The sequence below is a fragment of the Aegilops tauschii genome, chromosome 1 (assembly GCF_002575655.3).
Source record: "Aegilops tauschii subsp. strangulata cultivar AL8/78 chromosome 1, Aet v6.0, whole genome shotgun sequence".
NCBI lineage: Eukaryota > Viridiplantae > Streptophyta > Magnoliopsida > Poales > Poaceae > Aegilops > Aegilops tauschii.
In genome coordinates, this window is record NC_053035.3 from 491,796,163 (window position 1) to 491,806,220 (window position 10,058).

The window sequence follows — 10,058 nt, forward strand, 5'->3', positions numbered from 1 at the left end:
AAATATTTCACCATGATGTTAGATGGAACCGCCCGCACGTGGTTGAAAGGGTTACCGCCGAACTCCATTGGGTCTTGGGCTGAGCTGAAAGCCCGGTTCATTCAAAACTTCAAAGATACCTGCAGGCAATCTATGTCAATCGTGGATCTGACTAACTGTAAGCAGCAGGAGGGTGAATCCACGACCCATTGGGTTCGCCGGGTCAAGGAGATCATACATTCATCGGATAAGATGGATGCCGGCTCTGCAGTCTTAATGTTGGAACAAAACTGTCGCTTTGTGCCCCTAAAGATGAAACTCGGGCGGCTTAAGCGTGACTGTACTGATATGGGTACACTGATGGCGGCTCTTGTCAAGTACGCCGATTCTGATGGTACCAAGGATCCCCCTTCAGATGAGGAAAGGACAGGGAAGGGAAAGAAGAACGGCAATGGCAAGAGTCCTCAGTTTAACCCGGGGAATCAAGGAGGAGGCAAGCGCAAGGCCGATGGCAGCCTAGAGTTTGTAGCCAACACCAACTCTCAAGGTAATAACCAGCGACGCAAGGGGAGGCCCCCTCCCCGAGGCGGCGGGTCAGGACCTTCTCTGGAACAGCTGTTGAATGAACCTTGTCCGAGACACGGTTCTAGAGAGAAGCCAGCGACTCATCTGTGGAAGGATTGTGCTATCATGAAGGCCTTTAAAAACTACAATGGTCCGGGTGGCGGCTCAGGCTCCGGCGGCTTCCATGGCCCGGGCGGCGGGTCAAATTCCGGTCCTCAGAACGGTCAAGGGGGCTTTAATCAACAGTCTGGTCAGGGTCATCAACAGCAACAGGGGGGCTATCAGACCAACCCAAAGCAGCTTAGCGGTGGACAGTATCACGTGTTCACCACTAGTTTGTGCAAACGAGACGAGAAGCTTCACAAGAGGGCTGTTAATGCTGTTGAGCCGGCGGTTCCACGCTACTTATGGTGGTCGGAGCAGCCCATAGTGTGGAGTAGGGAGGATCACCCTCCCCGGGTGGATAACCCGGGCCACCTGGCCTTAGTGGTGGCTCCTCAAGTGGGAGGCTATAAGTTCACAAAGGTCCTCATGGATGGAGGCAGCAGCATCAACATCCTCTATTATGAGACTTTCCGTCGTATGGGACTAGTCGATAAGAACCTCAGCCAGTCAAATACTATCTTCCATGGTGTGGTACCCGGTAAATCGGCTTATCCAGTCAGCAAGATCGAACTGGAAGTGGCCTTCGGTGATGAGAACAACTACAGGGTGGAGAAGTTGACCTTTGAGGTGGTCAAGATAAGAAGTCCTTACCACGCCATATTTGGACGGCCGGCTTACGCCAAGTTCATGGCACGGCCGTGTTATGTGTACTTACAACTCAAGATGCCGGGTCACAACGGGACCATTACGGTTCACGGCAGCCGGAAAGTGGCTCTGGAGTGTGAGAAAGGTGACGCGGCTTATGCAGAGTCTGTTTGTGCCACGGAAGAGTTGAAATTTTATAAAGACAATGTCGACCCAACAGATATGACCTCTCTGAAAAAGCCGACCACGGAGAATGAATCAGCAATGAAGTTTAAATCAGCTGATGAGACTAAACTTGTTGATTTTGTTCCAGGTGACTCGTCTCAGCAGTTCAGCATCAGTGCAAATCTGGACCCGAAATAGGAAGGCGCGCTCATCGAGTTCATCCGTGAGAATAGGGACATCTTCGCATGGAAACCTTCTGACATGCCAGGTGTACCTAGAGAACTCGCTGAGCACACTCTCAATGTTGATCCAAAATTTAAGCCGGTCAGACAGTTCCTTCGACGGTTTAACGAAGAGAGGCGGAAGGCTATTGGTGAAGAAGTGGCCCGGCTTTTGGCGGCCGGGTTCATTGTTGAGGTTTTTCACCCAGAGTGGTTGGCTAACCCGGTGCTTGTACTTAAGAAGAACGGCACCTGGCGGATGTGTGTGGACTACACGGACTTGAACAAGGCGTGTCCGGCTGATCCTTTTGCTCTCCCCCGTATTGATCATCCATGGCAAGAATAATTGCATAGCATGTATGGATCAACTACAATAAGCTTGGCAAAAATGCATATCATGTTAAGAATCTGCCAGAAATATTTTATAGCAAAAGTAGAGCAAGATTGAGTCATGCTATGGCACTCCATAATTGCACAAAATTGCATTAATAGATCAATTACACCTATAGCTAAAAAACATCCGTCCTGAACATCTCCAAAATATGCATGGATCTCTCTGTAGAATCAAGTTTACATGGCAATAAACTTACAGCAGACAAGGACTTAAGAGAAATCACTAAGTCCCTGAAATCAGAAATATTACGGGGCCTACTTTGCATGCTTGTGCTAGTCACCACAGAGATCCCAAAAATACATAGACTACACCACTGAAAAGATGGCATGGCATACTTCAAAACACATGTAGAGCTCATGCTCAAACGATGCACAGATTAAATGATACAAAAATGACAAATCTCCAAGTTCTGTTAAGAACCAGAGAATAACAGCAACTAGCCCTCTTCCAACAGAGATTTGGGCATCAAGATGCCCTCTAATGAACATAGTGCAATTGAACAAAATGAAGAGCATCACGAGGCGAACAATTTGACATATTACACGCACGAATCGGAGGTACATGCAAGAAGTTATCGCATCTCGAACAAAGGCACTTGCTAAAGATTTTCCAGGACTTAGAGAAAAAAAGGGGGGCGAGAAAGTCAACGGGCACGTACAGTGTAGATCAGATCGAGCGGAAGAGCTCGAGCTCGAGCCCGTCGCCGGTCGGGAGGAAGAGGAGCGACGGGGAGGCGGCCGGAGGAGGAGAGGCGCGGCCGCCGCCGGCGGCCTCGGGAGGCGCGTCGAGCGGCGGCGGAGATGGCGGGGCCGGCCGGCGCCGGCGACGGCACGCGCCGGTGGGGCGAGTGCGGCGGCGGCGCACGGGAGGCGAGGCGGCGGCGGGCGCGCGCGGCGGCGATGCGGGCCGGCGGGCCCGCGGCGGGCCTGCGGGCCGGCGCGGTGGAGGATCCGGCGGCGGGCCACGTGTCACCACGGGATTGGACGGGGCACGGCGGCGGACGTGTCCGGCGGGGTACGGACGCGTCCGGCGGCGCGGTGGGATTTTTTAGGGTTTGGACTGCGGTTGTATTTCGGGATGCCCATATATTTATAGGTAGAGGGAGCTAGGAGGCTCCAAATGAGGTGCGGTTTTCGCCCACACGATCGTGATCGAACGACCTAGAGCATGGAAGAGAGTTTGGTGGGTTTTGGGCTGGTTTTGGAGGGGGGTTTTGCTGGACACACAAATGGACTTTGCGGATGCCCGGTTAACCGTTGGAGTACCAAACGACCTCCGAATGAAACGAAACTTGACCGGTAGGCTTCGGGTGGTATACTAGGGCCACATGACAAGCCTCGGTCCATTCCGAGAAAGTTTGACACACGCACACGAAAGAAAACAAGAGGGGTGCACCGGAGGAGATAGGAGCGCCGGATTGGAAAACGGACAACGGGAAAAATGCTCGGATGCATGAGACGAACACGTATGCGAATGCAATGCACATGATGACATGATATGAAAATGCATGACATGACAAAATACAAAACGAAAGACAAAACCCGACAACGGAGGGAAAATCATAACACATAGCCGGAAATGGCAAGAGTCGGAGTTACAAATATGGCAAGTTACATGCGGGGTGTTACAGCCCTAGAGGCAATAATAAATGATATTATTTATCTCCGAGTTCATAATTATGTTTATGTTCCATGCTATAACTGCAATGATTCTCGAGTCTGCAATATCCATGAGGCTCGGAGGAAGACTCATATGCACGTGTGGAATAATAAACGGTAAGAAGAATTCCTAGTCTGGCCTCTAAGACTAGCTCAAGTGTTGCATGATGGTTCTGTTCTCCTGATCATGGGCATGTCTATGCCAGCAATTTTGAGGGCACAATGTTAAGAGAACATTTGTGTTGAATCGACCCGGATTGATGTTATGCTAAGAGATTCATTCGTCACAAGTTAATGGTGCATAACACAGAGATGGTTAACGTTTGCATGATTCCTTAGACCATGAGAGTATCGAGTTTCTTCATGCTTGCTTCATGAACTTTGGGGTTTGTTAAACGTCATCCGTAAATGGGTGGCTATTACGGCGGCTTACGCGTTCATGGAAAAGTGTGTCAAGTAACTTGATAGCTCAAGATTGGGATTTGCTCCTCCGACGATGGAGAGATATTCTCGGGCCCTCTCGGTATTACGGTATCCATCATCGTCTGGCCAGACATAGTGTGATTTGATCACTGGGATGCCGGAACACGGAAACGAGAAAAGAGAACAAAACCGGTAACGAGGTAACTTGCATGGTGGATAAATTGTTCGTCCACGGGGATGCAACAAATCTCACCTCGGGTGTTTGTGACATATTGCGAAGCAATAGGAATAGCTCACTGCAACTAAAGATTCACTCGAATATTCATTCGTGTGGGTATAGGGGTCAATATTGGTGTCCACGGCTCCGATGTTGATCATTGATCGGAAGGGGTTCCGGGTCATGTCTATACTTCATCGAACCTATAGGGTCACATGCTTAAGGGTCATCTATCTGCTGAATACTAGACAGGGAGTCTGAGAGAAAATCATCGAGAAAGTTTCGGACACCGAAAAGTTTCGGACAGCGGAAAAGTTCCGCAGAGAGAGGTCACCGGATGAGTTTCGGTGAAACCGAAATAGTTGTTTCGGGGTATGCCATTAAGTGAAAATGGTTTCGGCACATGCCTGATAATTCTTGGAGGGTACCAGAATCATTCTGGAAACTTTTTGGAATTTTCAGAAATAAAAACCAGAAATGTTCCGGAGCTGCAGGAACCGGTTCAGATGATTTTCGCAGATGAAAATCACTAAACTGGAATTGTTTCAGAACACGTTGAAAATTTTTATGGTGTGTACTGGAAATGTTCTAAGCTCACATAAATATTTTCAGTTCGAACGGACGCTGAAAAATGTCGTCGTGAATAGTGAAAGTGCCTTTTGGGATATTTTATGGAAAGCCACCTTTTGGGGCTTTGCCCAAAAGATCTAGGGATGACATGGATGGATTGGGAGGCCCTCATGGGGGCCCCCCAAGGGGTGTGGCCGGCCACACTTGGGGCTCCACCTTGGAGCCCCTCTTGTTCCTTGGTTTCACTCTTATGTCATTGAGGAAGGACTTCATTCATGTGCATTTTGGGTTTTTGTGTTAAACTACCCTACCCCTTGGGATTTCCTATAAATAGAGGTGGAGGGGCAGCCCTCCACACACACTCTTTCTCACATACAAGTGTCATGCATGATCTGGCTTCTCTCTCCCTCCCAGCGAAATAGTTTCGTAGAGCCGTAAGGCTGTCTGGGTTCCGGCAGGAACTAGTTCTGGACGGCGAAGCCCTGCCGGATAGATGACACCGTATGTGTGCAACTCTGTAGAGAGATCGTAGTTTCGGTCTTAGTTCGTGAGTGCCTCCCGAAGGGCTGTCCGTGTGACCGTCCGAGTTTCGAAGGTCCTCCCGAAGGGCTGTCCGAGTGACCCTTCGAGTTTCGAAGGTCCTCCCGAAGGGCTGTCCGCGACACCGTCCGGGGGGCTGTTCGACCGCCTCCCGGAGGGCTGTCTGAGGAGCAGATGAGGGTATACATCCTCGCGGTTGGGAGGTTGTAAATCCTAGCTGCGGGGATCTGCACCGCCGATCGTCATCGACTCTACTTCCCGCTACGCTACGAGTCGGTAACGAAAAAGATCAAACCATGTATGCAGTCTCCATAGTGGTCCTGGGCTGGTGCGTAGGTCGGAAATTTTTTGTTTTCTGTCGCGTTCCCCTACAAATATAACAACCAATTACATGTCGGATAGAACCATGATATGAACAGAAGAATCAAGATTAGAGGACTTGATACCTAGGTCAGATGAGTGCATGCTGCGGGAAGGGAGGGGCAAATCCTGCAACATTCTCGCGTGCTTGCTTCGTTCCTCAACCAAGACAATGCTCCACCGCGGTGGACCTGAGGTCTTGAGGCCCAACCTAGTGGAGATGACCAGGACGGTGAGGGGATTAGGTGCTCGCTCGTGCGAATCGTGGATAATGTCAGGCGCAGCTAACAGATGGTAGAATGTACCGGTGCGGTGAACCTCACGGCGGCTGTGAGGATGACTAGTTCATGGCGGAGAGATCCATGGCAGCGAGGGGAGGGGAGAGCTCGGGGGCTGGAGAGGAATCAGGAGGGCGGGATGGATCGAGGGACGGATGTGTTTGGGGCATGTCAGTTAATGCGAGGAGGGATTATAGGCGAGACGTGGGACGAAAATCAATTGGGTTTGGAAACACATCTACGGACTTTTAGAAGCAACGTCAGCCGTGAGATAAAAACACATCGACGTCTCACGACCGGTCTGGCGAATGCCGTGATAGAAAGTGTTTCCAAAAGGGAAATGGTTATGGTGGCAGCGGACAGCCCGGTAGAGCCCGGCCCATCCAAGAACCAAGACTAGAGCGGGACCCGCACGTCAGTCACACGCACAAGTCCTCCCGAGTCCACCTCCTTCCCCTTCCCCCGATCTTATCCTCGGCGAAGCTGCTCTAATGGCGGATCCGCCGGCGTCGTCCCCGGCCGACGAGGCGCGGGATCCAGGTCCGGCTCGCACACCACGTCTTCCCCCATCTCTCTCTCTCCATCTCTGTCTCGCTTGGTTCCGCCGCCGGTTGCTGCTGAGTGCTGGCATGCCGCTGCTAGGGTTACGAAAGAGCAAGCGAATTCGCACTTCTTGCTTGGTCAGCTCAGAAGCTGCTCATGGCAGCACTAATTCGTCCAGTGATCCTCCGAGTTCTCGTTGCTGCGGCGGTAGACCAGTGATGGGGCTACTATGGTAGTGCTAGGTTCGTCTGATTGATCTGTGGCGACAGAGCAGGGGCCGCATGGCTCTGGCTCTCGGCTTCTGCTGGTCTGTTTGCCCATGCGTTCGCCTGATGATTAATCTAATCCTTTTGAAGTATTGTGTATTGTTCAGAACAATTCATGATTTCATTCAGACATCCCTGTTCAAACCGGCGCGCAGAGGACAGCATATAGCAGACTAACCTAGGTTAGCGTTCTTGTGCGTAGATATATACCCTCGTAATATACCGAGTGACCACCGTACACTGTGTGTGCTGCCACATTTTTAGCGTGTATATTTTTGCCTCTGCCGGTGTTTCATCATGATCGGCGGAGAAATCAAACTGGGTATTGAGATTAATTTTGCCCTCACTTTAGGTAGCTCAGAAGCTGCTCCTCATGGGAGTAGTACGTCGCAAGACACGAAAGAGCAGGAAGACATGAAAGGAGAAGCGGCTGTTGCGACCTCTGAACCCGTGAGGGAGGAACTGGTCCAGAGTGCCGTTAGTTTTCTGAGTCACCCCAAAGTCGTGGCATCTTCCGATGTCCAGAGGCGTTCCTTCCTGGAAAATAAAGGGCTCACCATGGACGAAATTGAAGAAGCATTTCGACGTTTACTTGTAAGTTCTTTTTTCTTTCACTATCTACTTGTCCCTGGTTGTTCTCAACTTTTGCTCTTTTCGTTAACTTCACTTTTGTAATTTGCAGAGCCCACCTTCAAACTCTACAAACTCAAATATGTGTGAATCTCAAGGTATGTGAGAACAGTCAGTTTACTAGTGATTCTAAGGCCTCCGGGTTTAGTTCTAATTTGATGTCACCGTGGATCCTGTCAAGGTTATTGATAGCTTTTCGGTTTGTTTTTCTGTATAAGTAAATGGTGATTCCATATCAACTTCCCCTTTCAGTTGTATCTTCAGTTCAGCACTGCTCTAAATGACTTCATCAAAACATTCTTTTTTCTGACATTCCTACTTTAATTTTGTAGGAAGTCCTGATCCTGAAACTTTAACCCCTGTGGTGCCCCGGCACCCAAAATCATATATGGAGGTTCGCTATCTTGGGCATCATTTTTTTTTCTGTCACGAACTCATGCTAGCATATGACTAACTTAGTTCAGTCTGAACATGTTGATATTGAACCGGAAGTTGTCTCTAAACTGTCATATTGGACTTAACACTTGACAGGTCATGGAAATGATACAGAGGGGAGAGCGGCCAGATGATATCCAGGCATTCTAAATTTCTATTTGTCTCCCTAGTATTATTGCTGCAACAAGAGGACTCTGTAACCCTATTATTTTGTGATATAGGATATTAATGATGAGCCACCAAACCCTGATCAGCCAATCTCGAAACCCAGTATGGCACCCAAGCCCAAGGTTTGCACTTGAAATTGTAGGCTAATCAATCTGATGATGAGTATAAACTTTTAGAGTATCTTCATGATGCCCTCGGACTTGCTTCAGAACTATGGTTGGCTCACATTTCTGTTGCCTGTTGAACAGCCGTGGGAGAAGCAAGGCCAACAAAGTTCCGGCCTGGACCTGAAAGCTCACACAAGCAACCCCAGCGAATCGTCGTCAGGAGTTCAAACCGATGGCACCAGCCAGGCCACGGGATCAAACAACAGCTCCGGTCACGGGGACTTGATGCTGACGGCAGAGCCGGCTACAGGCTCTGAAGCCCCCGTGGATGGCGTTGCCACCTCGCCAAAGCAGTAACTCTGGAAATGCATAGACGAACGGCGGTGGGATCAGGACATGATGTGAATCAGCGTCGACCTGATGCTGCTTCAGATTCCAGCACCACATTGTTGCATCTTCCGTTATTATCAGAAACTAGTTTAGTTTAGGGGGTCAGCGACATTTTTGGGAAGCTGGGATTGGATTCTTGCTGGAAATGAGCACCTACAATATGTACTTATCATTGGCATTCTTCACTTGTTCACGCATCCCTACTGCTGAGGCGTGCCTTACCTCTAATGTTAATCCAAGAAAGCACAGCCGGTTAGTGTGGTCATGGGATGGTGGGCAAAATGGTCATTCCTGCCTGAAGATTTTTATAGAAAGCAAAGGTTAGAAAACGGAAGAGGCAAAATACTAATCCCTTCGTTTCTAAGTATTCCTAGAAGAGAACGCCTGTATAATTATTTTGAATATAAAAAGGCTGGAGCCCGGCCTTTGCATCATTGTGACCCCCAAAAAAATTGGACTGGTACATAGGAGAATTTTTTTTCTTTTGTAAACACTATATAGGAGAAAACATACACACCAAAAAATACATTTGAAGCTAATGTTACACAAGGCGACTTAGAGCAACTCCAACGGGCCGACCCAAATGGACAGCGATTTTGTCCGTTTGGGTCAGCAAGGCGGACACGAACGTCCGCTTCCGCGATTGGGTCGGCTCATGCGCCCAACGCAGGCGCCGACCCATTTTGACGGCACGGAAAAAAAATAATACATGCATATTTGAAATTAAAAACAACATTTAATTAAACATTAAAGCCGGCCACGAAGGCCGGCGGCAGTCCACGCGTCCTGCGCCGGCGTCGCCCCAAACCAGACCGGTGGCGCGCTGACCCACTCACACTCTACTCCCGTCCAGGAGTAGCGCTCGATGGGGGACAGCTTCGGCTCCGACTCGGCTTTGACACGGGATGGCGGGTGAACCGGCGGCAGGACGCAGTCGCCCACCGCGGAGAGGGCCATGGCCACCTCATACGCCGCCTCCTCTTCCTCAGCCGCCGCCGCCCTGTGCCGCTCGTCCTCCTCGCTCTCCCGGTAGACGACCGCAAGGGCCTCCTGGTAGGCGGCCTCCGCCTCCTGGTCCTCCTCGCGGACGACGAGCGGGCGGTGGCACGGTGCGGTCGACTTCGCGAACGCCACGTCGCCTCGCCTCCTCGTGCTCGAAGGAGAACCAGCGCGCCCAGTTTGGCGAGTCGGTGGCGTAGGTGGGGTCGCGGCGCTGCTCCAGCGTCAAGAGCGCCCGCCAGCGCCACACCCCCTTCGCGTGCGCCCTAGACGACCGTGGCGCCGCCGGCACTGGGATCCTCTCTGGATCTAGGTGCCAGTCGTGCGGCAAGGTGGCGTCGGGGTACGGGAGAGGCACGCGGTGCTACTGTGCCACTCCGCCTGGTGCACTGGCATGTTCA

General features: G+C 50.7%; 1 protein-coding gene across 2 annotated transcripts; it reads left to right on the top strand.

Annotated features, from left to right (window-relative positions):
* Positions 1–6,464: 6,464 nt before the first annotated feature.
* LOC109739849 (uncharacterized) lies at positions 6,465–8,923 on the top strand. 2 transcript variants are annotated; one of them, XM_020298887.3, is made up of 7 exons: positions 6,465–6,659; positions 7,281–7,522; positions 7,611–7,656; positions 7,891–7,952; positions 8,090–8,134; positions 8,215–8,283; positions 8,410–8,923. In XM_020298887.3, the coding sequence occupies exons 1-7, from the start codon at positions 6,611–6,613 to the stop codon at positions 8,623–8,625; spliced, it is 729 nt and encodes a 242-aa protein (XP_020154476.1). In that variant the 5' UTR covers positions 6,465–6,610; the 3' UTR covers positions 8,626–8,923. The 2 variants fall into 2 exon arrangements, with proteins under 2 accessions (XP_020154476.1, XP_020154488.1); XM_020298899.2 differs by having other exon boundaries at positions 6,513–6,659; positions 7,290–7,522.
* The last annotated feature ends 1,135 nt before the right edge of the window (positions 8,924–10,058 follow it).

Coding starts and splice junctions, on each gene's coding strand:
- LOC109739849 (XM_020298887.3), top strand. CDS start 6,611: ATGGCGGATCCGCCGGCGTCGTCCCCGGCCGACGAGGCGCGGGATCCA. Junction 6,660..7,280: donor CGACGAGGCGCGGGATCCAG/GTCCGGCTCGCA, acceptor CCCTCACTTTAG/GTAGCTCAGAAGCTGCTCCT. Junction 7,953..8,089: donor ACCCAAAATCATATATGGAG/GTTCGCTATCTT, acceptor AACACTTGACAG/GTCATGGAAATGATACAGAG.